The sequence below is a fragment of the Nipponia nippon genome, unplaced genomic scaffold (assembly GCF_047370975.1).
Source record: "Nipponia nippon isolate SJK-2023a ecotype South Korea unplaced genomic scaffold, ASM4737097v1 scaffold_12, whole genome shotgun sequence".
In the NCBI taxonomy this organism is placed as follows: domain Eukaryota; kingdom Metazoa; phylum Chordata; class Aves; order Pelecaniformes; family Threskiornithidae; genus Nipponia; species Nipponia nippon.
The window spans coordinates 2,226,579-2,253,637 of NW_028262313.1; the positions used below are offsets into that span (position 1 = coordinate 2,226,579).

Genomic DNA, 27,059 nt, shown 5'->3' on the forward strand with positions numbered 1-27,059 from the left:
CTTTGGAAGCACCCATTTTCCTTGCAGAATAACATATGGATTTATAACTCACAGAACCATACCTATGTCGCACTTTGCTCTAGTGCATTTTAACGTAGCGTACATACTTGTTATGTGCATTAAGAAGTTAGAAGTATACTAAAAAGGGGCACGAAGAACTTCGTAATACTCTGATCACAGTTCAGTTTCACTCAAACTCTTGATATACACACAGGATAAGGTCTAATGCACCTGCTTTCTTTCTCTTCTTCTTTTGAAGATGAATTGAGCAAGAGTAACAAAAAAATGCAAACAAACCCCGTCATTCAGCCGTGGGGACTGCCGGTGCTTTGCTGTAAGGCTGCAATAGGTCATTTAACCCCAGCGTCTCACGTGTGGCATTACTGGGAATGACAGCCTGTGTGGGCAGCTGTAGAGCTTCCACCACTCCCGCATTATCAGCATAGCATAGTGGTCTGTGTACGTTAAAAGCCATATAACCAGTGCGTGCATTGCAATGGCACAGAATAGCTCCCTCCCCATCACCTGGGTGCCGCCTGCATTTCCAGAAGCGCCCCTTACCTGCACCGGGACATCTCCCAGGACGCCTGGCACTCACCAAGCGCCGTTCCTGGCCCTTGCAGCTGAGGCTGCCCTGGCCCAGGAGGCACCTGTGGCTGACAGAGCTGCCCTGAACCAGGAAAAGCCTCTGCGCCCCCGGGGCAGAGGGAAAGGGGAAGCATCTGCACGTCCCCTGCCAAAACCACGCTGTCCCCCCCATTGTGGAGTGCTCACCCCTGCTGAAATCCTGCCTGGCATGGCAAGGGCGAAGGCACGTGGAGAGGCTGGAAGCCTCCCTGTGTGGGTGGATATTTCTACACCTGAGAGCCTGGAGATAATGCTCAGGTGACACAGAAGCAGCTGCTATGAGAAACCCATGAGAGATCAGGGAGGCAGCTGTGCTATATAACACCATTAGGGTTACCCAAAATGTCCTATTCAAACAAGCAACTTTCTCTGTGCCCCAAGAGCAAGAGATGCACAGTGGTGGCTGCCGCAAGGGAGGCAGCAGGGCAGGGAGGACGGAGGTGGCATTCCAGCAGGATACACTGAGAGGCATAAAGAGAACCCCAAACTGCTAAATAACCAGGGGAAGGGGGGCAAAGAGAGCCTGCTTCTCAGGTGGTGTCCCTCCACGCTCCCCTTCCCTGTGCCCTGGAGCCCCGAGAGCCCCGGAGCCGGGAGGGGGATGCTGGCACCCTGGCCACCCCTGGGGGAAGCGGGGGCAGGACCGGGGGAAGATGTTGCCACCTGATGCTCACGCAGCTCCGGCTTTGCAGGGACAGGCGATGCTGGAAGGCAGCGGGGGACAACTCGCTTCGTTCCTTTGCCCCATCTCAGGCAGCAGCAGCAGCAACAGGAAATCCAGGAGCTCTGCGAAATGACAGGGAGGGAGAGAGAGAGAGTGAAGTCCCCTCGCCTCGGCTGGTGACGTCTCTCCTTCCTCCTTTTTTTTTTTTTCTTCCCTGTCCCTATAAAGAATCTCGGGCTCGCATCAAACTTCCCAGCCAAAGCAAACCAAACCCAGAGGGGTGGGGGAAAAGGGAGAGAGAACCACCTAAGGCGGGATCCGGCCATGCCCAAGCCCCGCTGCCTGCCAGCCGCCGGCCCCGGGTGCCGCGGGGTGCCCACCGGCAGGTAGCCAGCCCGGGGGACCTGGAAGCTCCCTCTCGCAAAACTCCCTGAAGTTGAGAGGTTTTTTTTCTTCCTCCTGATCTCTGCAGCACCTGCACCTCCCCGGATAAATACATCTAAGAGGAGGCTTTTCAGTTCGGCCACCTTATCCCAGACTCCAGGCAAAGGACTGCTCGGAACAGCAACTCACTGACTGGAGGAAACTTTTTGCCAAACTTTTCTGGTGCTTTGCTTCTGCTTTTTAACCCCTTGAGTTACTTTGCAGCACCCAGGCGGGCTGGGGAGCCTGCTCTTCTCAGGCAGAGTAACGCTCCCCTGCCCCGGGCACCCCATGGATTAGAAAAGCAGGGGGAAACGAGGAATAAAGTTATTGTGAAAAAGGGGGGAGGAAAAAAGCCTAAAAACTTGCACTTTGAGAAAAAAGGAAGGAGAACAAAATCTGCAGCCCAAGGATGAAGCAGTGAATGGAAAGAACAATTTAACTGGAATCAACAAGTGGGAACTTCTGCACGCCTTGTTCTTCCCCTCCCTTCCCGCTCCAGCCCGCAGCCTTTCAGAAACTTGTTGCTGGAAAGAAAACTTGTCCCCGTTTGTGGACTTCTCCTCCTGCGCCTCGCAAGGGATATAGCAGCCACCCGCACCGACACCGGCGATGGTCCCCAGGCCGAGCGCCGCCCTGGCTGTCTACGCCCTTCAGGGGCTGCTCCTGATGCACGGTAAGACACGGTCACACGTGGGTTTCTCCTTCTCTCCCGGGAGCACTAAGGGGACGCTTGGGCCGGCGGGGGGGACGCGGAGAGCCGCGGGGGCTCCCCGGAGCCCCCGCGGCTCTCCGCGTCCCCCCCGCCGGCGCGAGCGGCCCCATGGGGTGCAACCCACCTCCGCCCCCGGTGCTCCAAACCCACCGACGGCGGGTGCAGGCATCTCAGGTTTTACACCTCAAAGGGGTCAAGGCTTCATTAAAGGAGATTTGGAAATAAAGGAAGCCGTATCTACAGGGGGAAAAAAAAATCTCCTTGAAGTGTATTGCACTTAAAGGACGCTATTTTTTTTTTCCCACTCCTGATCCCCTTGAGGTTTCGGCACTTGGTTAAAAATAGCAACTTGCGGGCCCTCGCGTCTGTGTGCTTTTCTCTCCCCGACATGGGAGCGTTTTAACTCGCATTTGATCATTTGAAGCAGACCTGAGGAAGAAAAGGCTTCAAAAGCAGGAGCTGTGGCGTGCCTGGGAGCGCTCCACGCAGCGCCGGGAGGGCGTGCGGGCTCCCTTGCTCTCTTCGGGAGGGATCAGTGCTAACGTCAGAGTTGTGTGGGTACAGACATCGCAGGCAAATGCCTACCTTCCCTTTGATATTTCAGTTCTTATTCATGTGATGTTTCTCCACTGCATTCCCCTTCTCAGCCCAGATGCTAGGTTAGGTTCCCTGTTCTTCAGCTCTCATTTTACCCTGCTGCAAACGTACTCTCCCCCCTGGAGTTACTCCCGATTTTCGCTGATATCAGAAAAGCCAAGAGGCAGGTTAATGAGATTTAGAAGAGCTTTTCCATCTGCTGTATGACTTTTCATTATCTCATTAAGCATAAGGATTTCGCTGGATTACCATGCTATTAATTCATGACACTGCAAATTGTGTAAGGGAGATGGTCTGTTATTTACTGGGGAATTCCTTCTGACAGTAACGATGCTTCTTTTTTTGGATAGTGAATGTATTTCACAGCACAAGGCTGTTGCTTCTTTAGCATATTATAATCTTTTCATAGTTTAATATCAAGAGGATAGCTTCTGGAAACACTGTGAAGCAGCACTGTCCTTGATTGTCTTGGATTCATTCAGGGATTTAATGTATTCCTTCTGCAGAAAGGAACTGACTGGCAAGCGCTAGCCCCAGTGAATTTCTCATATCCCCTCCAGTACCTTCCCCACAGCTCCCTACAGAATAAACAGCTAAGCCCGAGATTGCGCTCCAAAGGGCTTGGCCAGCTTTTCCCCAAAAAACTGCAGCAGCAAACCGTACAGGTAAGAAGGAGCCCCTCCAGCACAGAAACCCTGGCGACCCGCGGCAGCAGTGCCCAAGTTCACCACAGAGAAGGCAGTCCGGCACCACGCCGGACGCCGGTACCCACACCTTGAGTTGCACCTGGCGCGGCATAGGAAGCTCGCGCAGCCCTCGGAGAATTCCCGTGATGTGCTCCATCTGGCCGACACGTGCGCGAGCAGCCAGCTGCGTGCTACGTTAGCTTTAACGGCTGAATACTCTGGAAAAGTTGCCCGTAGAAGGCATATTACCAGAAATCCAGAATGATTTTCACAAAGGCATAAATCATCACAGACTTTCATGGATCAGAGAGAGATAATAACAAGTATTTGGCAGCAGGGAGAAAGTGTGTCTTGCCATTCCTGAGGCTCCAGGATGAAGTGGAGCATAGTCTCTACAATGACCTGAAAGGAGGCCGTAGCAAGGTGGGGGTCGGTCTCTTCTCCCCAGTAACAAGCAATAGGACAAGAGAAAACGTCCTCAAGCTGCGCCAGGGCAGGTTTAGGTTGGATATTAGGAAAAAATTCTTCACGGAAAGGGCTGTCAGGCACTGAACAGGCTGCCCAGGGCAGGGGCTGAGTCCCCATCCCTGGAGGTATTTAAAAGATTCATAGATGTGGTGCTTAGGGACATGGTTTAGTGGTGGCCTTGGCAGTGCTGGGTTAACGGTTGGACTCGATGATCTTACGGGTCTTTTCCAACCTAAACGATTCCATGGTTCTATGATAGTGCAGTTGTTACTGAGGAGGTAGGTGAGAGCCTAGCTAGAGATGCTACCCACGTTTCAGGGCTGACTTGGGTCCTTACTTACCAGGTTACTTTCCTAATAATTTTGGTCCTAATGACTTTGGAATTTGGTCCAGATTCACTTTTCCATCAGTGCCAGGCACAGAGAAGGCAGAGAGAAGGCCATGTCCACATCCTGTGGCAAATAAAGGGAGGCAGGGACATCGCTAACTGTCCCTGTAGCAAAGGCTGATGATGGATTTGGAAGCAGCATTATGGATGTCAGACCTTTGTCCATCATTAGGAAAAGATAATATGTTAGCGTAGTCTCTGTGTGCCCTAATTAGGCTGGGAGCCAAACTGAAACAGGGCCAGGAAGTCTGAGGATTCTGGATAGCACTGATGTTATTGAGGTATTAACTCCTCAGTCACCTTTCCCTCAAAGTTCAGCTCCAGCAATGAATCCAGTGAAACTTTGTTTGACCTCCCAAGGCACGAGAGGCACAGATCTATTCTGCAGGCTGTAGGTTAAACCTTCTCTGGGATCTTTGTGGTCAAAATTAGGCAGAGTTGCGTTGCGCTGAAGAGGCTGATTCAAATCCAAAGAGTTTCATCTGCAATGCAGATAGAAGAGTTTACAGCTGTGAAAGACATTCAGTACCTGCGGTGCTGAGGGAGGGCAGAGCCCAGGGCTCCCTCCGAGGGATACCTCCCTGCTCAGGACTGCCTGGGCGCCCAAGTGAAAGGAAGCTCTCTCAGCCTGTACCAAACCTTAGCCAAGGAGTCTGAGTGCCCTCGCCTTCTGTATCAATAGCTGAGTGCAACTGCTCCGTCAGTACCTTCTGCATGCTGCCCAGCCGCTTGCCGAGGCTGCCTAGGTGTGCCCTGGGTGCCAGAGGACAGGAGTTACCCGTAGCCACCAAAGTCATCTAGATCAAAGGATGGTCTCCTTTAGAGAACTCTTGACTGCCTTGGTGCTTTCAGTCCTTGTGGATGTTCAGCAGGGGGAAGAGACCACGCCAACATCATCCCAATAATTTCCTGCCTTATTATAAAACACAGCTTCAAAATATTTTATGCGTCTTTAAATTTCCTAAGACATTTCTACAAGTATCATTAAATTTCCACTTTCTTTGTGCTTATTACACAGCTTATGTTCAACTCCTTAGAGTACTAGTTAGGATCTTTCTCCTCAAAACTTCCGATGGAGCAGTTATTGTGCAGATGCCAGCAGCTGGCACATGTTTTAGGTATGGAGCGGGCTGGTTAAAAACCAGCCCTTTAAAAAACAATCTGCCGAGAATTTTTTACACTAGCAACACCTTATATCTTGCATGAAAAATTTAGTATCTTTTACCCCCTGACATTATCATCAAAAAGTTTTTAATATATGAGCAATCCAAATAACTTCTCAGGTATTGGAATAAGCTCAGTAATTTCAGTGATTTAATCCTGGAAAACTAACAAGAGTGAAGAATAAAACTTAGGTCCTGCCTGATGCCTTTGAAATTAAAGCAAGTTTGAAACTGAAAATTTTTTGTTTCATTTTGCAACCTCTTCTCCAAACCGAATCTCCTAGGATGGGTAATGTAGCTTGCTACCGTATACAGTTCAACTATGCCACGTATCAGTAGCTAAGCCAGAAGCTTCAGGAGCTCCGTCTCCTCCTGGTTTGCCGACTAGGATGCGCACAGCCGGGAAGACTGCGGGCTCGGTGGTGCAGGGTTGCGAAGTCAGAGGCGTTAAGGGTATGCTTTTGCCTTTCTCTGAGGCAGTCGGTGCTGGGAAGTTGAGGGTTGGCTAGCTGGAAATATGCGCTGTTGATCAGTTCTAGTAAACCAAAAATGTGTTTCTTAATTGGTGTTATTCCTAAACATTTGCTTTACTGTGGGAAAATGTTATAAAAAGCAGAGAAGACTTTTTAAAGATTGTGATATATGAGCCTCCTGCCTGAAGCTGCCACACTCAAAACCAACTGGAAATCTCTTTACATGAATTCATCTATTTAAGGCAAGGAAAAAAATGTAAAGTATTTCTGAATACTCCCTGAACTTCTAAAAAACATCATTGTACCCAAAAGAATACTGAGAATACAAACCAGATTGTTTGTTGAAGGTTTCTGCTATAAGAACTTACCATATTTTCTTTAAGAAATTAAAAAAAAGTATTTATCTGCACACATTTCCCCATTGGTCTGCTAATCCGTATCAATCTAAATAAGAGCAACGAGGTACATTTGAGTTCTCTCTGTCCTTTCATACATTCTCTGAACTGTTCATGTTACGACGAAGTATTTGTATAAAGCAATAGCTCAATCTACTTCAGTTTGACGTAATGTATCAAGTTGGGCTGAATATATAATATTTGTGTTGCGAGCAGGTTTATGCACAAGGGCAAAAGGTTTCCAACCACTGCAGGAGATTTCCTAGGCACAGTCAGTGGTAGTGATCTGTGTTTTTCATAAGTTTGTCTTCCAAATTGCCAGCAGAGTTTGAAGGAGGGTGAAAATCTGCCCTATGGCCTATACATTCAGAGATGAAACTCGGTCTTTTGCTTCCAAAGACGTTTGCAAAGCATGTGCCACAAGGGTCATTTGATGCTCAGCAAAGGACAGGATGAACAAAGAAGCTGCTTTCAGTTTACGTTGCAAAACAGTTTTGGGGGCAGCGGCAGCAACCTGCATTTTTTGAAACTACACAGGAAATTTCCAGGAGGCAGCATTTGACTTTCCAAGTGAGTGTGAGAAGGACACTGAAGCACAACCCCACCGAACTTCGCATGCTTAGTTTGATGTTTCCTCTGATCAGCCTTGCTCCACTTTCCTTTCTTCTCTAAACCGGCCTGATGTCACTGGAATGGGAATTACGAGTGGAAGTAATTAAAAGATGTTTGGAATATCTAAACAACAGCTAGGAACAAAATAGATCTGTCCCTAGTGTTTTCCTTCAGAAACCAGCTCAGATGACTGACGGGACACGAAGGCTTCTCAGTGCCGATCAAGACATTCCTGTTCCTCCCGTCCTCACCTCAGAGCATCTAACCGTACACAGTCACAGCGACCAAAAAATCCTGCCTACCTAAATAAGCTGGCATAAAATGTGTGTAATAGAGAACTGATCTCCTCACCAAGTTAGGCACTTCTTTAATTTTTCTTTTTAAGGCCACGGAGAAAATAGTAGAAGCTGCCAAAATCAACCTGCCAAGGTTATTATCTGGAAATGGCATTTAATATAAGCGCATGCTTGAAGCTTGCCCCAGGGAGCAGAACTTTAGCAGCAGAGAGCTTGCAATCATCAGAAGCGAGGCAAGATTAGAATAAATCATGTGAAGCGAGGTTTTCCGCATGCGAGGTATGACCTTAGAGACTTGTCCATGAGCCACTTCCTCACGTGGGGAAGGAGGAGGGCGCAGGGAAGGTGGGGAGCCTGATCTCAGGAGGCTGTGACCGCAGAGCTGAGGGCTGCCCATTTTGTGCGAGCGCCTTGCAGCCCCAGTGCTGAACACTCTTGTGTGGGGAGCCCCAGCTCACCTGAAACCAGGGATTAACGTAAACTCGGAACTGAACTAGGCAAATCTCGTGACTGCTTTCACAAGCTGATCGTATCTCATGCATTTGCCAATAACTAGAACACAAACCAGGAAGGAATCTCTTGGATCAAGTCCAGTCCCCACTTCACAGAGCTGAAGCTGGTGTGATGGTGCTTATCTTTGCCGTAGCTGAGGCAGGGCCTGCAGCCATCTGCATGGCCGCCATTGCTGGCATTACACTGTATATACCCCAGTGGCTGCCTCAGCTCCGTGCTTTCAAAGGCTTTGGAAATATAAGCAGCGAATTCACAAACTAAGGGCAGCTGAGCTACTGCCCTGTGCAAACGCTGTTAACTTTTGTATTAGGCTGTTACTAACAGTGTAATACAGCTATGCACTCTGATGGACAGCGAGTAAGTCTGTGGACTGCTTTTGAGGCAGTCCAATACCCTCATCTCCAAGTCCTGGGATTAGTCTGTCTTTACAGCACATACTTTTTGTCCTCACTACATCCTACATCGCTCTCCTGCTCTCCCCCCCTTTCCTGGATGTCTCCTAAACTCCCCTCAGGGCTCAGGATTCCTTGAATTTTTACATTAGAAAAAGCCAAGAGGAATTTCTCAGCTGGAGTCTGCACAGTCTCTCTTCCTTGTACCAAAATGAATTTTGCCTTTAAAATTGCGCCTGGTGCAGAGATTTTGGCAAGCCAGAGCGGGACTGCCTGAGCCCTGCGGCTGAATCTCTTGCTTTCTGCAAGCAGATGCACTAAGTCTTCTTGCTGTAGTGAATTTTACAAGAAGCAATTTTTGCAAGCCTTCCCCCCCATACCTAGAAATGCAGAAGGAGTCACAGCTAGTGCGTGTTGTGCGTGTAACTGGCGCTCAGGGCTTTTGTTGGGGCTCTGAGCAGTAAAGCTTTTAGCCCTGAGGAGTGCTTGGCATTACCAAGCAAGAAGGAAAGAACCTCATCTAACCCTTTGAATGATGAAAGGCTGAACAAGGCAGTTTTCCTTTGTGCCCTGCAGGGAATGGCAAAAGCATATGGTCCCCAAGATTTCAAAATTCAGCCAAAAACTAAACTCAGGCCCAGAATGTAAAGGAAATATAGGGACGAACCTTCTATTTTCAGATCATTTGCCTTTGTCTTGTGGATTTCCACATAGGTTTCCTTAGATCTTCCTGTGTTTTTCTGAACTGTGGGAACATGATTGCCAAGGAAGTAGAGAGGGGAGTTTTCAGTCCTGCTGGGATTGTTCTTGATTTGAGGGTCAAGGAAGCTTGACCTAGTCATTACCTGTTCCATTTTTTACAAAAACGCCATGAATCTAAAACACCTCAGCCAAAATGTTTGCTTCCTTAGAGCCCGCAGCTCAGAAATTGCACACCTTGAATTCTTCCTTACAGATACACTAAGGTCAGTTTGCAGGAAAAGCACCAACCACCATGGGGCTACTTTGCCTATTCCTCTATAGCTGTGAGTAAAATGGGACTGCTCATAGGGATACTCCACACGAATACACAGAAGCAGCTATTCTGTAAGGCATTCATCCTGTTTGCCGTTAACTCGTATCTCATTAACCGAAATCAGTGCTGAATACAATAATTTAGGAGTTCAAGCAATTTCCTCCCTGTCCCCAGAAGCCTGCAGTGGGTGATGCGACCGTGGGGCCTCCCAGAATCCCAGTCCAGATCCTCAGTTCCCTCACAGCTACTGAGAAGGGCTCACTGTGGCCCTTTGTAGCCATAGGGATCATCCCTGAAAGCTGATACTGAGCCTGGACTTCCCCAGCTTTTGGGTCGGGTTGCGCAGGGGTCGGTGTTTCAGACCTTTAATGTACAGATGCCTGCTACGGTGCGTCCTCCAGGAGTTATAAAACGTGTTTTTCCCCCGCTGCCTCTTCGCTTGTCCTTCCAGCTGCCTGAAGCCGGCTCCCTAACGCATGCCCACACAGCAGCATTTGGAAGCCCTTCTGGTGGGCAATCCGAATTGCGATACGCCTTCGTGCAGGAAAGGGCTGTCGGGAGAGATTGCCCAGGACCCGTAACAGGAAGATGTATGCGCCTGCGTTTGAAAGGCGGGAAGTAAAGCGCTGTGGATTATCAGTTGCAAACCTCAGGGTCTCTGTCTTTCCTTGCAGAAAAAGAAATCCCACGGGTGCCGTGTTGTCCAGCCCTGGGTCACTAGATACATCCCCCACCTCCACTTAGGGAAGGGTACCCACTCCTTTCACTGCCGAATCGCTCCTGAATTAATACTGTCATTGCTAATTTGCAAAGAGAAGGGGAAGGACTTCATGAACATCCACTAATTAAACGCACAAGTATTACTTTGCTCCTTAGCCCATGAGGAATATCAGAAGAAATAACAATGCAGCGCCCAGGTGTGGGGAGAAATGTTTTCCCCGGTCTCCTCCTGGGTGTGCGTGAGGCAAGGCCGTTGTATCAGCTCTTGCTGCATGGCACGGCAGGACAGAGCGCCATAGCAAATTTGGCTAGTTAAAAGGGTTTTGTACTGTTACAATTAAAGGATGATTCAAGCGAACCTAAACAATGATGTCACCCTGAGAACCTTTTAAACACAATTTAAGCTATTACATGGTGTGAAGCAGAGAGAATCAGCTAACCTTTTGGCCTGCCACATTTTTGTCTCTATAAATGGATGATGTCTGGATTATTCTCATTTCATGTTCATGCACTTGGGACAAGCTTTGCTCTCAGTTACACAGGTTTAAAGCTGTAGCTTGGCTGAAGACAATAGCCTGTCTCTGAATTTGCCTTTGTGTGCCCCAGAAGATTTATTTTATTATGGTTGTTTATACATTTTGTGGTAGAATCTGAGTGAGAAAAGAACTGACTGAAAGCTGCTCTCTCGCTGCATGCTTTATAAAGGTAGAGATTTTACCGATCTTGCTGGAAAATCCTGATTTGTTTTGGATGTGAAAACTCACCAGGAGAAAGCTAAGTAATCTGCTTACTTTGCTACGATGAAGGAAAGCCAGTGTGTGGCCCCTGCACCGAGACCGCAGCAGCATCCAGTTGCGTGAGGCCGCACAACAGCCCCTGCTGCTATTCCTGAATGCTCCAGCGCAGGTTCTCACTCCACATTTGTTTTGGCTTTAGAGTTCCCATTCTGCCTCTCATGCCTAAAACAACTTTCCTTCAGTCTTGGCAATTTTTCTGTTGAGTAAGGATGGAGTAACAGCTAAGGCAAGAGAACGGGGTTTGGCCCAATAGGAATTACCAGGGAGAGTAATTAATCCCCGGAATCCGATGTCAGCATGAACCGAGCGGAGCACGCGGTGGGGAGGGATTCCCTGGGGCAGAGCCTCCTCTGGCTGTGATCTCAATGGAGTTGGCCCATCTCACTTTGAAAGAGCCGCGTGTTTCTCACAGCTCATCATCCAACTCAGCGATGACTTTTCCAAATATAATGATATTCCAAATATATTGACTCTGGGAAAGTAAGGCCCAGTTGTTACCGTGAAGCCGCGAATGATCCCATTAACAGTTTTATTACTTAATCCACTGATACATCAGGTTCTGACTTTGGCCAGAAAGGAGATAAGCCAAGTCCTGCGTGTGATGTATTTATAGGTTTGGAATTGCTCCGGAGTTTCTAGGCTGTGCTCGCATTTGAACTGTTTTCTCATGGCTTACCCACCAAGTCAAATAAACACGGGTAGCTTCATTCTCTGGGTCAAGCTGGGCAATATCACCCTGTCCTAATGAAAGAGAAGTGCAGGTCAAAACAAAGACCCAGTACGGCCCGACTCCTGGGATGAAGGAACTGCCCGGGCAAGGTAGATTCAGGAAGGGAGCAGGCTGCTGCGCAGGGCATGCCGAAGGTTCCCCATCAGGCATTTTTGTCATTATATTTGAAGGAGGGTGTATATAAGGCTGATTTCTTCTTTTTAGTATTACGGAGACATGGGATTATTTGGGGATACCGTCTGATCTACAGACTCCTCAACCAGAAAGACCAGTAGAGTTGGTTATTTACAGCTATGGCTTACATCAGAAGAGCATTGTTAGACTAGAAAGAGGAGCTGGAAAGACCCCTAAAAGAAATTTGGGGTTTCACAATATATTAATTGCACTGTGATCTTTATACCAAGGGTAAAAATATTTGGTATAAATTAGCCACGTGCTTTGCCTTTTTTATTGTTGTCCACTTTGCATTTGAAATGTGATGTTCAAACCGACATGGTGAAATGCCATTATTAATTTAGGTTAATAAATCATGAAGCAGCGTGCCTTCTTCTGGTTACTGAAGTTGATCTCTGTTGAATTTTGTGCATAACTGTGGTTGTTATATTGTTATTAACATTAACTTACTAATCTTCTTTCCCTAATGTACTACCCAGCATGTCAGAGCTGGTATACGATATCATCTAGGGCAGGCAGCCACAACCAAGCACTACGACATCCCACCAGTCTACAAGCGCAGACGAATGCTCCCAAGAGGAAGGCTCTCCTTTTCCCATCCCAAGAATATGTGCACAATTTGTTTTAACATTCTTCATGACAGTATCGTCAGCTTTCTGGAGAGTTTCTGGCAGAAGGACAAAAGGAGAGGAAAGGAGACAGTTTTGTCTGGGTATAAATCTCAGTTTTCATTTGCCAAACCTGTCCTGCACTTCTGAGAAAATCAGGGCAGTAAAGCTGAAAATTCTGTGCTCAAAGTGGGATTAGTGGAAAAGCTAAAGCTGATCTAGTTTTGATTTCCATGGAGTAGAGTTTGCATAGCTGCCATTCAAGGCCATTTGCTCTTCCACTGTACAACACCACAGTATCGCTGTACTTTAAAACATTGATGTAGACTTTTCAACGCTACGGGGATTCGCGTCTGGCATTCAACTTTGGCATTCTGCCTTTCTGTCTACCTGTGCCTGGGATGTCCCTCAGTATGACCACTTGACTTACAAATTTTGGTCTCAACATCTTCCTGATTTAACTGAAATTTTTATATAAAAATCCTGTTTTCAAGACAGTTTACATTAAAAAGATAAAGGTGTCTTTCAGAAACAGGCAGCTGTTGCTTGGGAAAACAGGAAGAATCATTGTAAGATAAATGACTGGGTAGAATCAGTTTGGCCAGAAATATGAGACACAAAGCTGACAGCATGAATCTCTTACCAGCATAAATCAGATCCATTTGTAAACACAACGAGTTGGTCCAGGGTCTGCAAGTGCCTGGGGCGGTCGCGCTGCCTGTGCAGTACTGCAGCCTGTCCTTTAGGGGCTGGTTTGCTGCATAAAAAAAAGCCACTAAAGATTTTCTCCTTGTGCAGAGAGGGGATAGAGGGATGTGCATTCAAACAGCAACGGTGCCGTCACTACCCCTTCTCCTCAGGTGCCGCCTTCTTTCCTGGGTCACAACCTAGTGCTTTGTAACTGGTAACTGAAATCACCTTACCGATGAACCAGCCCTCGTCCTGAACAAAAGGCCAAATGTAATCTTTAATCCAGAGTCCAGCGCTTGACAATCTGTATGAGGGAAATACCGAAGGCTTTATTCTGCAGCTCTGGGATTGCTATTACAGGTTCTGGACATTTCTGCTATAGTGGTTAAACTCTTGCTATGCATTTCTTTTGCATCCTTGGAGAAGCAATGACAGTCAATATTGACATCATTAAAGCCATCACAATTAGGGGTCAGCATAAACACTTCACCTGATGAATCAGGTAGCTAATGCTTTGCAGGGCCATTGTTTTGGGCTGCTGATTCTTTAATTCCCAGACCGACCAATATATCTGGTCTTGTCTGGTGTCACCATACGCAGTCTCCCTAAATTTAGAGCTAGGCTTACCAGACTTAAAAAGAGACAGTAACAGGGGTTAAAGAGCATCATTAGGAGAGCCCAGAACAGCCTAATTCCTTTAGTCATCTTTCCTGTTTTAAAATCTTTCTGCTTATCTCGGTTCTGGTCTTGACATCTGCTGGTAGTGAAAGCAAAGCAGTGACACCTGGGCGTGGTGGGATGTAAGGAGGGCATCTCACAGGCTGATCTTGCAGTTTATGCCATGAAGGAACTGCGAGGAATTCTCAGCGCACGTAGGGCAAAGGTCTCTCTCTTGTGCTCTTGCATTTAATGGTCCAAGTGATGTCCTTTAGCGTGTATTGTACTGCTAGCTTTGGAAAGGCTGCCTTTTTGTTTTGATTCTATATTGTTCTAAGTTAAATAGTAGGAAAAGAGAAATCTCTGCCACCATAACATTCTCTTATAGGTCTATTCATTATAGATCCCGAGAGGAAACTGAGAGTTCCCCTGGACAATGGTCCGATATACAAACGAGCATACATTAACTTTCTGAGGTTGTATAGTTCATTTTGGCTGCATTTCCTTTACATTCTTAGGAACACGGATTCAGGCATAATTTGGTTTGATGTCTTCCTCTGCCTCGAACCGCTGTCTTGTTAGACACACTGCCCATCAAGCAGCCTCTCTGCAGCAGAGGCCCGAAGTGGAGATGCTTCAGGCAGACGTGGTGGTGCACTGAGGGGTGCTTTGGGGGTGAGCGGGAGGGCCAGGAGCAGCGGAGACCAGGCCAGGTCTGCGGAGTGGTCGGGGATGCCGGGACGGCTGCTGACCAGACGCCATGCTCCGAACTGACAAGGATGTCAGGTGGGTTGGACATAAGCCAGGATGTTTAAGTAACTCAACCTTGGTCCCCTGTCCTTTGCCAAACACCTTAGGGGAGCTCACTTGGGGAACATCTGCCATGGCTTTGGCAGCACTAACTCCACAAGAGGGGCTGCAGCAGGGTATGATACAGGAGCACCCAGAATCTCTGGGTGGGAAATGGCTGATGCAATTACAGTTGTGTTCACCGCACTAAATAGCGTGGACACTTTGCTCAGGACCACAGCTCAGCGGTCAGCCTGAACTGCACTGCACTTCTCAGTTTGTAGGTACCCACTCAGACCTCCAGCTTCGGGCACTTCGTCACTGCATTCCTCTCTGCTTTTGTGCCTCTGCTCTTCTTCTGTAAATCAGGGAGATTAGCACTTCCCTTCCTCCCTGGAGGGATGGGGCGATAAATGTTTTGAAGAGAAAAAGCAGCTCAGGAACTGCAGTAGATTTACCTCATCTTTCACTTCCATCACCAGAGAAAAAGCCATTTGAAGCTACAAAGATACTGAGGCATTTAAGGCTGTAAGGATTAGGACTGGGATACCACGGTAGGCTTGGCCTGAACTGTCCGAAATGAATCTCTCTCCTGTCCTCCAGACAGACCCTATAGAACACGGGCTTGGCTGTTGCTCTTTTGCACTGACATGCCGCGCTCTCGCCTGTTTTGCATGGGAACAGAGCCAAGCAGATGAAAAAGATTAGAGACTAGATCAGTCACTGTTACCCTGCCTTCTGTAAACAGCTTTGCACAGCCTGGAGAGTGTGACACCTGCCTTTGAAATGCTGCCTGTCCCATGCAAACAGCGTATCTAACGCACCGCTCCCTGCCGCTGCCGCCTTGCAGAGCCTGCTCACGTGTCCTGGGTACCACCGGGTGCACGGCAGCGATGCACAGGGCTTGCAAGGCTACAGTTCTGCTTGAATTTCTTTTACTGCGGTGCCTCACATATGCGGTAGGTTGCTAGTTTCCTTGGAGGAATAATGAAGCGCAAACACACACGCGTGCGCACATGCATAGGTGCAAATAGATGCAGTGTTGCTCCAATTGCAACTATATTCCAAAAAGCCTCTTGGTTTTCATTCTGACTGTGTCTTCTGGCACAGAGAAATTTGCAAAGCTAATTTTCAGCTCCTGTCTAATGGGTTCCCCTGCTGAGTGTCTGTTACAGAGTTAAAGGATTCCAGATTGAGAGTTTGTTCTCCTCTCCCCTGTGCGCATCTATGTTGGAGGTACTTCTTGGAGAGCTGGTTAATGAGCCCGGAGTGCGACTAAGTGTTTGTGCTGACGTTCAGGAGGAGTTTCCCCTCCTCCTTGCAGGAAGGTAGCCCTCACACCCTTACAGCCCATGTGTTTTCTTACTGCTTTCACCCCAGTAGAAGTAAGGTGATTATAGGTATCAGACTGCACAAGGGAATATTGGATTTATCAAAGTTGAGAAGCAAAAGGAGAAATCCCCTTCGCTAGGAGCTCACTCGTTCTGGCACTTGCCCGCTTTTTGGCAGGAGGAACGAGCTGCAGTTGAGCTGCACGCAGCAAGGGTTCAAAACACACCGTTGCACTCTATTTCCTCCTTGCCCCATGTGCTTGCCCCGCTGGCCACCCTCGGAGGGGAGGGCACTGCCGTCCACACCAGATATTCACTGCTGCTGGCTCCTTCCAGCTCCCGTGGAAAGCGAAGAGAGCCTTTCTCTGGATGCTCCTGCAGATCAGCACAGAACTGGGAGCCAATTTACTCAAGCTCTAATTCCTGCCGTGCTGCAGGCTTCCTGTATGACCTTAAGATACTTATCTTATCTGTCTTCAGTTTCCAGCAGTATATAATAGCAATTACTTACCAACCTCACAAACATGTTGCAAGGTTAAATCCCTTCGTAAGCCATCTCGCAACTAATCTTAGAAATGCAGACTGTTATGATCATTATTATTATTGCCGTTTTGGCACTGTCCTTTCTCAGCCATGGATGTTTTGCTATGACATCTGCACCTACCCAAACCTACAGCAAAGTTTAAGTATCAGTTTCCACAAAAGATTTTCTCATTTTTGGGCACAGTATATTGGATCTTCACCCCCAAAGGCCCTTAGAGGGTGGGCATAGCCATGCAGAAAACCAAAGATGAATGGGACACACACATACAAACAAGAAACCCATTTCATGCATCTGCTCCTCTCATACCTGGAGGCCAAACCTCTAATGCTTATCTTAATATTTGTTGAGATTTTGTCTTGAGGAAGGGTGGGAAGAAGGACAAAAAGAGACATTGTTCCTCTTTGGAAAGCGTTTTGTTTTTCCTAAGCAGCTGACCAGGCAGATCTTTAAGTATTTACTTTAAATACACATTTCTGTCTCCAGCAGGTACAAAGACACCTCTGCTGGGGCATCATGGTAGGACAGAAGCCAACAGGACAAAAGGAGCCCAGGTGGGGTCAGTGTTGAACCTGGGCACTGTGTAGGGTTAGGATTAAGGTCAGGATTAGGGTTAGGATTAGGGTTAGGAGAGAGAAGCACACAGCCTGAGTGTGAGTGGGGTTGCGAAGGGGCTGCCAAAGGAAGAAGAGGGCTGCAAGTCTGTGGGAATGAAATGAGCTGGAGGCGGCGCAGACAGGAGCCTACAGTGCAGAAAGATGCCCCAGGAACCCAAATGTCTCACTGAAGCTGTGTGTGGTGGTTTCTGGAGGGTGAGGGAGGTACCGAGGTGTGCTGGCCATGCCTAGCTGGTGAGGGAGAAGCCTGCCTCACAGAATGACTGCCACAGGCACCTCTCAGTGCTGAAAGACTGGGGACCGGATGGGTTTATCAATGATGGTCATCATGAATTCCTCACTTACCCTGTAGCAAAGTACGTTTGTGAAGCCAGCCCGGCAAGGCTCCGGAACACTGAGCGCTCATTCAGCCACCAATAATCTGTCTCTTTTCACATGGAGTTAAGCCATCTAAAAAAGATCAAATTATTGAAGAGTTAGAAAGTTGATCTTTACATCCAGGCTAAGCTAGAATTAAAATTGTCTAGTCTCTTACTGAGGAGTTTCTCTCACTTGAAGGGGAACAACATAAATGAGTTTTCACTGGAATATGCTATCCTGGCATTTTAATTAAGATGAAAATATATAGGTAAAACAAAATACCTGGGCATTATCAGTTTTCATGGCTATTATTCTATTTGTCAGCTGGGGCAATCCATTTGCTGTGTGAACTGCAGAGCTAAGAGTACGGTATCTTTGTGCTCAAGAGCAACATATTCCCAAGCATGTTGTCTTTGGCATGGCCAATACTTTATCTGCCAGAGCCAACGTTAATGAAAAATTCCTGAAAAATTCCACATTTCAACACAGCAACACTCTGATGGGAATAACAATCTCTTCTGACCTCGTTCAAAAGCAGATATCAGGCAGGATACAAAACAGGGAGGTATTCCCGAATGCCCCTACCCAGGACTTTGGGTACTTTGTGCTATGTTTGTGATGCTTGCCTGCCTTTATAAGTGATATCAACGCTGTTGTGTTGTGTGCCAGGTTGTGTACTCCCCATAGGACCTGCATCCGAAATCAGCATTTCTCAGAATAGACATGGATGCAGTCAGAAAGACCAGGTTGGTGAAACTAAGAGCTGCCTTCTAGTCTTGTTGCACAGCAGTCTCATCTCTTTGAAACAGTCGGAGTGATGTGGCGATTTTCTAACGAGAACATGTCTGTATAGAAGTGGGTTTCCCCTTCTGGGACAATGCTGGTGAAGTCATGAGTCTTTTTGACATGGTGGGTAGGAATATTTGTCATCCATTACAGCCAACGTTAGCCTAGATGATTTGTAATATAGTGCCTCGTCTCCTCATTGCATCAGACAGTCTGGAAAACTAAGGCCAAGCAAATAAAGCTGTGAAATAAAAGCCCAGTCATGAGTAAGGTGGCCTTAAATCACTGTTACTGACTGCAAAGTGACAACGCAGGGAAATGGAAGGCACTAGTTCACTTTGATTTCCATGAATTGAATTCAGACAGCTAGTCGATTCCCATAGGAGTTCAGAGTATCATGTAGGATAGTACTAGAGGTTAACTGGCATACGGGCCGTGCCACAATGAAATTGCTGACTTGAACAAGAGAAGAGCCACCCTGAATTTCTCTTTCCGTGCCTTTACTTGAGCCTTGCACAGCCAGACCGTCCTTCCTACTCTGAAAAGGCTTCTTGTCAAGGCAGTCCCTGTGATGTGGGCAGGACAGGCAGCCAGAGCTGTGGGAATTGTGGGAGATCCCACCATAGGAAAGAGAGGCCATCCTCAGGAGACCTTGCAACAAAGCTCAGAGAGTCGTGCTGGATTTATTCACGTAGCATAGGTCACTCAGTAAGTGGAGAATAAGTGAGCTTGTCAACAAGCAAGGAAAAACCCATGTATACGGCCTCTCCACACACTGTCCTACAACCGAAACCTTTGTGTTATATACATACTTTGCGGACCAGAACACCACAGGCAAAGGAAAATCAAGACTTACAACTAACAGGCATCCAAATTCAGCTTATTACACAGGCATTCACACCTGACAAAAGGCAGGGCAAGCAGTGTAATTTATTCCCCTGCTGTTGTCAGAGTCCACGATAGCATCTTCTATCATCAACTGTGTGTCATGCCCTAGAGACAGGAGAAAGCCTGACGGTACACAGATAAGAGCAGGTGCCAATCTGATGCTGTGGTCCAGTGCATAGACGCAATGCTGTGTAAATGCTCCGGTTTCAGCCCCTGGAAAGCCCTCTCTTGCTGAGTTCTCCTCTCCTTTGGAGACTTATTAAATGCTGGTTGCTCAGTCAGCAGTGAGAGCACACTGTTCCTCCTGTGTAGACAAGATCTTTGATGTGCTCACGCTCAGAGCTGCTACCTTTATTTCAGTTTTAAAGGGGATGCAAAGGGAGGGACGGGTTCTTGCCAATCACAGACTTGCCTAAATATTTATCTCTGCTAAAAACAGTTTAGTTTCTGGATTTAGCCCAGGGTTGATTCTGACGAGAGACATCAAACACAATACACATGAATCAGGGACAGCACATCTGGCATTGCCTGTGTGCTGTAGGAATATAAATAAAAGAGCCAGTAAGCTCCAGCTGGTGAGTTATTTGTACTGCAACAAGGCTGTCAGCTTTCTAATATCACCACCCAGTGAGAAGAGGGTGCCATGAATCACTCGGGGTTGCTCTGTGGCCCCCCGTTGGCATGCGTCTTTCTTTTTGCATGGGAGGACTCAAAAGCGAAGGATCATAAACACTTTTTTGAAAATGATTTGCAAGAGTGCCGAAAAGAGTGGCAGGCCAAGCCAGCAGTGCTGCCAATATTTAGAACATGGTGATATTTTATTTTTGGAAGTATCTAATACAAATGTTCTTTTCCTGGAAAGATTCCTTCTCCTGCTGGCCACCCCCGCCTCCCTCAGACTGCTGGTGCCAATATTTCTGTTGCAACTTCCTTGCTCCCAGCCATTTCCTACTATAGATTTCCCTCCCCTCTCTCCTGGAGCTGATGGTCCGGGTTGCACCCTGCATTGTTCTGCTGGCCTGGAAGGAGGCAAATGTCGGCGCCTGATTCAGCTGCCCACGCAGAGGCACCCAGTGCAGCTCGGGATGTCGTGGGTAACCCTGGAGGCTCCTAGCTCATGCTATGGACGGGCACAAGCATCGCAGAGATGCCCTGTGTCTGCCAGCCCTGGGAGGATGGCTCAGATAGACGTCAGCCCCTGGTCGTCGTCTTTACAGAGTGAGCAGAAGGGATTACAGAGCTGCAAGGCTTGGTGGGTGCAGGAAACAGCCAGAGCAATGGACCCATGTGCATGGGGGCACTTAAGTACAGGCTGGGTCCCACTCCTTCCCATCCGCTCATCCGAGGGCAGCGCTGCCCTCAGAATTGATAGTGTCCATTACTGCCTTTTACTCCATCACTCCACAAACTGATGAGATAAGTATGACCTTTAGTTGGGCAAAATTTGACATGGAAACATGAACAGAAGCCTCGGAGCTAAGGGTTAAAAAATTGCAATGCCCAAAGAGTCATTTTGATTACTTTAAACAAAATCAGCATGCAGAGCAGCCATGGAGAAAGACACATCACATTACTTCCCTGATGAGCCCAGGACACCGATTTTAGGTACTGTTCAAACAGTGGAGGTCAAATTTACTATGGAGGGCAAAGACCAGTGATTCATTTTTCCTTATTCTTTATAGTCACTTTTCACCTTGAAGAACAAAAGGGCCTAAAGTCAGAGAACGTTTGTTCTTGAGTCTTGCCAAAGCCTTTTTTTTTTTTTTAATAAACCATCATTAAAATCTGGGCCCATTGCCTTGACAAAAGAAAAGAATATCTTTGTGTATACTTAAGAGACGGGAAAGAGACTGTGTGCCAGGGCTAGTCACAGATAAAGGAATTCCGGACATTATTCCTTGTGCTCCTAGGGGTTGTGACATGGGATTTCCTTTCAAAGTGGTAAATAGCCATACCGTTGTATGACAGGGTGGGGTGGTCACTGGTTTCTTTAAAACGGGGACAGATGAAAGCACATTATGAGAAGAAAGCCAGGCTGGATACATGTGCACAATGAACCCCTGTGAAGGGCGGCGAGGGGTGCAAATTCACCCCCACCCAAAGCACCAGCTCCAAGCTTTGCCCTCATAAGCCTCCCATGGTTTAGAGGTGCCACCAGCTGATCGCTGCTCTGGGAAGAATAGCTCATGTCACAGCAAAACAGATTTAACTCTTAAGAGGGAGACAAAATCTCGGGGCTTGTCAGCCCCTTATGTGTTCCTCCTAGATCTGCAGGAGAGAGATGGAAATTGTGGGGAAACGGGTTTATCTTGGGGTGACTCCTGGTGTTTTCTGCCTTCTCTCAAAGCCGGGCAGCCTCTCACTGCGCACTGTGCGACACTGAGTGCCCGTCCTGGCCTGGTATGGGAACAGAGAGCGTGGCGAGGGTGGGATACCATGGCTGTGAGCTTCGGGAGGAGCCTCACCATGTTTTGGAACAAGAATCAGACAGCCGAGGTCTTTTATAACTGAAAGCACCTTTCTCTTTTGCTGAATCCCGCACGGGATTGGGGTGAGCAGTCTTCTCTTTTAAGAGAACAGAAGAGCTAAAGCTGCAGATTTTATCCTGTTTCCATTTCACTTAGAAAAACATTCAACTTTGTACTGGGATTACTTTTTCTGTTGGACTTTGCATTAAGGACTCACCAAAGTGCACTGATTTTGCAGCGTCAGGGGAATTCAGAAGCAGGGAGGAACGTGAATCGCTGGATGAGGGAGAAAAGAATATCAAGCTGATTTTATATTTGGATCTGAATACAAAACGATTTCCTTTCCTCCCTCTTCCTGCGGCTGTCCTGGAGGGTCAGCAAAGACTGCAGGTCCTAAACCTCACAGTTAAAGCAGGGCTTAATGAGAAGGGGAAAGAAGCTTTGCATGTTACTGTTCTCCAGATCCTCAGGATTCAGGTCTGCAATAATAAATGTTCATTTAAGGAATCATCAGTGGGACAGATAAATTAGCATATTGCAGAAGTTTGCAAATGGAAGGTTTCTACATGAGCCTTCTCATTGCTTTCTATTTTATTGCTAGATATCTGAATTACAACTCTATAATCCTTCTACCATGTAAGAACACACTTGCAGATTTATTTTCCCTTTAAACTACAATGAGATCTTATGTCAGTATAGGGAGGTACATGATAAAATTGTAAAATTCAGCTTGTAAACCTGATGCAAAGTGGGAATGTCTAAGAGGCCGAGCTGCTGCTTCCAGTGCAAGAGGCAGTTTGGATCTGCTGCAAAGGGTCTTGTTCCACTAGTGAATAAGATGCCCAGGAAGGGCCAGAGAGACTGAAGTCATAGCTAAATTCAGGCCCTACTGCAACTCATTGGCTTAAGAGACTGTGTCAAGAGGGTCTAAGTCCATATAGGACACGTGGAAGATTCTAACCAAGTTCAGAACTGGAGACTTGAAAGGAAAAATGACAAATTTTCCTTCTTTTTCTTTGACCCCTTCCTAACATCCCACATTTTTCTGAAAACCAGGGAAAAGAGAAAGTTCCCTTGTTCACTGCGGCAATAAAATAACACATCTTGTACAATAACTGTATGGCTGGTCTAAGGAACAGCAAAGACAATGAAACGAATCACACAATTACTCATACATATGCATTTTCAAACAGTAAACAGGTCGCGCTTAGCATTGTTAACCGGCGAGCAGGCGGGCTGCACCGTCCGCATTGCTGCTCGTGTGTGTTTGGGGAGATCAGGGTAAAATCAGTTGGTGCACAGCAGTAAAACCGATCTGATTCAGGCCCTGGGACTGCACTCAAACATTAGCACTTCTGCTGTGTAGGTATGGGGCTGGATGGCACTCGCCCATCAGGAGAGTACCATTCTACTGGTAGGAATTGGATCATGTTTTCTGAGCCCCATAACAGACTACTGAACCATGCTTTTTTGATATCCCGGTACAATCACATTAAATCTCTTAAGATGAACTATATTTTCATGGCCAAAAGCCAAACAAACAAAACTCTCTGAAAAATAAACAAACAGAACCCTTTTAGAAGGATTTTTAAAAATCTAAACTGATCTAATACTTGGTTTAGGGAGTTGTCATTTAAAAATAGCTCAAATAAATTAAGAATACCAGAACTGATCTGCTGTCCTTCTTCCCAGCGGTGGTGTGAGCACATGAGAGTTTCTGTTTCCTCGCAGTGGAAACTGCCCCTTAATTATGGTGCCATTGCCCAGTGTCATGATCTCTTCATCTTGGACTGCAAGGTGGAGTCAACCTGGGCTCCGAGGAGTATGCCCACTGCACAGATGTTCACATCGACACAACAGCTCTTGTGAATGAGGTTTGCAGGACTGGTGCTGGACATACAGCTCTTTTTACCCTCAAACAATGTTTGGTTTTTTTTTTTTTGCTCCCAAAGCTGCTTACATCCTGTGACCTTGCACTAAAGCCCAAATGAAATGCCTCAAAATTTTCCTAAATACTATCTTTATTCTTATGGCTCCTGTATGAACCACTGCTATGCAGTTAATGCTGGGCAGTTGTTACTACCCTAAGACCTTTTAGCCAAGGGTTTACAATTTGGCATCTGAGGTCTCAGCCTGAAAATTCATCTTTGTTTTTGTACTCTCCCCAAGAGTCTGTTTTAAGTTGATATAAACATTTCAATAGCTTAAGAGTGCAACAAAATGGCCAGCCTCCCTTTCCAGCTGGAAAACCATCATGTTTCTTTGAGTCAAAGTACTGTGTGTTGCTGGCTAGACTAGTGGCTGGTCTCATCTTGGCTTGGTCATGCAGATAAAGGCATCTGTATAACCATACGGCACATCCAGAAAAAAATAAAACACACCTTTACTTGGCTGTGCAATACTTGCTTTTTCAATGTATCTGTTTCTCCATAGTGGGCATTGCTTACCCCTCTTCCCCTGATATATATATCGTGCACAAATACCACCATATTCAGCAAGAGACGCTAGGAACCTGTTGATTTGCTTCAGCATGTGGAGAAATCCCTCAGTAACATAGTTCACATCTGCCAGACCAAAATTTATATGCCTTACTAAAAATTTTACTGACTAATCATGCCAAGAGGGAACAGACCTCTGAAAGAAGCAAGCAAGGACCCCAGCAAATGCTTGCTCTACCTTGATAAGCTGTTTGCTTGCTCTGCAGCGTGTCAGATCTGGACTTCATTATTGGGATTAGTTCTCTGAAATCTCAGTGCAGCAAAGCAAGGCTGTATGTGTGGATTCAGGATGGGAAGGAACCTTATTAATTGCCTGCGTGCATTTGCATTCTTCTTTCATCTCCCACCTTGGTACTTTTCTCCTCCTGAATCCCAATGGTGACATTTTTCTTTCCTGGTGACATAAAGTTTTCACTTTGCTTTCATTCAGTGCTCACTTAACTTTCATGATTCCTTTTTCTCTTAGCCATTCTCCTGTAGTTCTGTATTTCTTACCAGGGCTTCCGATAGTCTGCAAGAGGTAGTCAGGAGAGAGCTCCAAAACCAGGAGCTGCTTTCTGCATTTAATTACTTTTAGAGTCACATTTATTGATTTTGTTAACTATCCAGCACAAGAACTAATTTTATTGTTCAAAGGGCAACTGCACGTTTTGTCTGTCTATAGGAACTGCAATAAACTCTTGGGCTGAAGAGGTGAGATTTTTAGGAAAAGAAAACAGTGATGTGCTTGTTTCTGCTCTTTTTGAAATCAATCGTAAAAATAGAACCATTTAGGGGTTTTATAACAAAACAGCTTTTCATTAGAAAATTACACTGTGGCAAAATTCTGTGTAGAAAGTGGCTGGGCTAGATGCAGTTTTCCAGGAAAGGTTCTCCAGCCAGGATGGTGTTTCTGGTCACAACCCAACGATGCCATGAGCTTGTCATTGAGATGCATGCGTAGGATGCTGGAGAGGCCACGTTCCTTGGTGGAATCAAGCCTCTGAATCTGGGTCTCCCACTACCGGGGGCTGCCCTAAATATCTGGCTATTTTTAGATGAGTCTTTTTCTGTTGCTGCTTTTCATAATAAGAAAAACCTTTGAAGGATTTGTGTTTTATCCCTATGCACAACAGGAATTAAAATAAATAAATAGATCTTAAATATTTAGACATGAAGAGAGAAGAATTTCCTGCCCAGCTTTTGCTAAGTGGCATAGGTGGCTTTAATGCAAACCGGATCTGCTCCTGGGTGCCTGGCAATGTTTTCTTTTCTTGGAATTGACTGTGGTAAAGCACCTTTAAAAGCAGGATCCCAAAAGCAAATCTCCTGTTTCCAAGGTCACCGTGCAATCATCTCCCCTGTGCCATAGTTTTTGCCGATGATGAACTGATCTGCTGCAACCTAAGCAACCTGTTAGAGAAGGAACTGCTCTAGCTAAGGGGCTGCAGCAGCACGGAGGCTACAGCCAGCCCCAGGGCGGCAAGGCAAAGGAGTCCTTTAAGTGTCTGACCCCCCCCAAAGCGCCTCAAAGCAAACCCAAAAGTCAGGACCTGGCATTAAAGAAGCAAGCTGAGCTCTGGGCATCACACCTGGTGTATCACCCACCTGCCGGCCCTCCTCTGGGCTTGCAGGAGGCTGCGCCCCGGCACCAGCAACTGCTTTTCCTCCGAACCTTCGTAGGTCAAGTGAGCTGATCTGGAAACCTGCGGGGGACAGAAGAAGGGACTTTTGTCAACAGGCAGCCATGCTATGTAGACTTGATAAATATGTGCAGTGCTAATTCAAAGCAGATTCCTGCTTTGCCACAAGCAGAATTCCTCCAAACCCTGCCATCAAAAACATTATGTCACAGCTGCGGAGAAGCCTAACAAACAGGGGAGAAGCTGGGGTCATGTCAGGGTAACGGTGCGGTGGAGGCCGTAAGGAAGTGATTGAAGCCCTGTTCCACGGCCTGATGGAGTTTGTCATTAAGAAGGATTTCACAAATGATTTGCAGCCAATTCCCTGGGTCCGATTGGTACTTTCCAGCTTAATGCAAACCAGGGAGGAAACCAGCCTCCAGACCTAGTTAGGCCAAACTACCCAGGGAGGCAGCAGGCAAGAGATAGCATAACAACGCCTGGGGCCGTGGAAACCTAACTGAAACTGGGATTGGTTTTTAAGGAGATCGTTAGGTTCTCTCTCACCATCTCTAGCAAACAGTTTTTATTTTGTCTCCCAAAATAGCAACCTCCCACCCTTCAAAACAAACAAAAAAAAAGGAAAGCCTCTTGAGACAGGCACACAGACAAAGCCAGTGGAAGTGGAACACAGAGCTGATCGAAAACAGATTCCAGCATCAAGTCCAAAGTTGGTTTCAGCCCATTTCTTCTTAATGGGTAAACTTAAGAAACTGAGAAAACAAAGTAATTACCCACCAAGCAGATTTTACTGACACTAAGCATTTACAGGTTTCTGACACATGCAATCCCTGTGATTTGGTCAAACCCATCTCTGTTTAGTGTGGCACTTCAATTGAGTTGATCTCAGGAGTCTCTGGCTCATTTGCTTCTGGATTTATAGCTCAAGGAAAAACGATAAAATGATGGTAACTAGGGTGGGCTTTTGTTCTGCTTCACTCTGATCATCCACCTTCCCTGTTCTGATTTCAACTCCATCCCTCCCGTGGCCTTCCCTTGGCCTGCTCCTTCTGCAGGTCAGTGATTCATCACACAGGAGGATACAGATGTTCTTTACAAAGAAGTGTTCCTGTGCAAGCTGATATTTTTCCTAGAAAAGAGGTCTGGGGATGAGGAATGAGATGGGGAGGAGGAATCCACCACTGTGAAAAGGGCCTGAGAACACGTGTTGCCCAGTTTCCACCAGAGTTTGTGTGATGCTGCCTATACGACCCACCGTCACCCCCAGGGAGCAGGGCCGACTGCCGGATTCACACCGGCAAGGCTCCAAGTAGGAAATCTTGGGGCATGTGGCCTGAGAAAAGAGGCGGTCTCTCT

At 46.9% G+C, this 27,059-nt stretch overlaps 1 protein-coding gene and 1 long non-coding RNA gene across 6 annotated transcripts in view; one reads left to right on the plus strand and one right to left on the minus strand.

The window, feature by feature from the left end:
• LOC148056643 (uncharacterized) overlaps positions 1–27,059 on the minus strand; it is a 207,037-nt gene that overhangs the window by 69,079 nt on the left and 110,899 nt on the right. For all 4 annotated transcript variants that reach the window (XR_015702511.1, XR_015702508.1, XR_015702510.1 and 1 more), the window contains exons 2-4: positions 25,669–25,766; positions 17,427–17,531; positions 1,291–1,413 (exon numbers count right to left, since the gene is read on the minus strand). This is a non-coding gene — a long non-coding RNA (uncharacterized LOC148056643). The remainder of the gene's footprint in view (positions 1–1,290; positions 1,414–17,426; positions 17,532–25,668; positions 25,767–27,059) is intronic.
• Positions 1,530–27,059, plus strand: part of LOC104021082 (vascular endothelial growth factor receptor kdr-like) — a 142,137-nt gene continuing 116,607 nt past the window's right edge. For both annotated transcript variants that reach the window (XM_009474572.2, XM_087748360.1), the window contains exon 1: positions 1,530–2,390. In XM_009474572.2, coding sequence (XP_009472847.1) covers positions 2,327–2,390 — 64 coding nt within the window. In that variant the 5' untranslated portion in view covers positions 1,530–2,326. The remainder of the gene's footprint in view (positions 2,391–27,059) is intronic.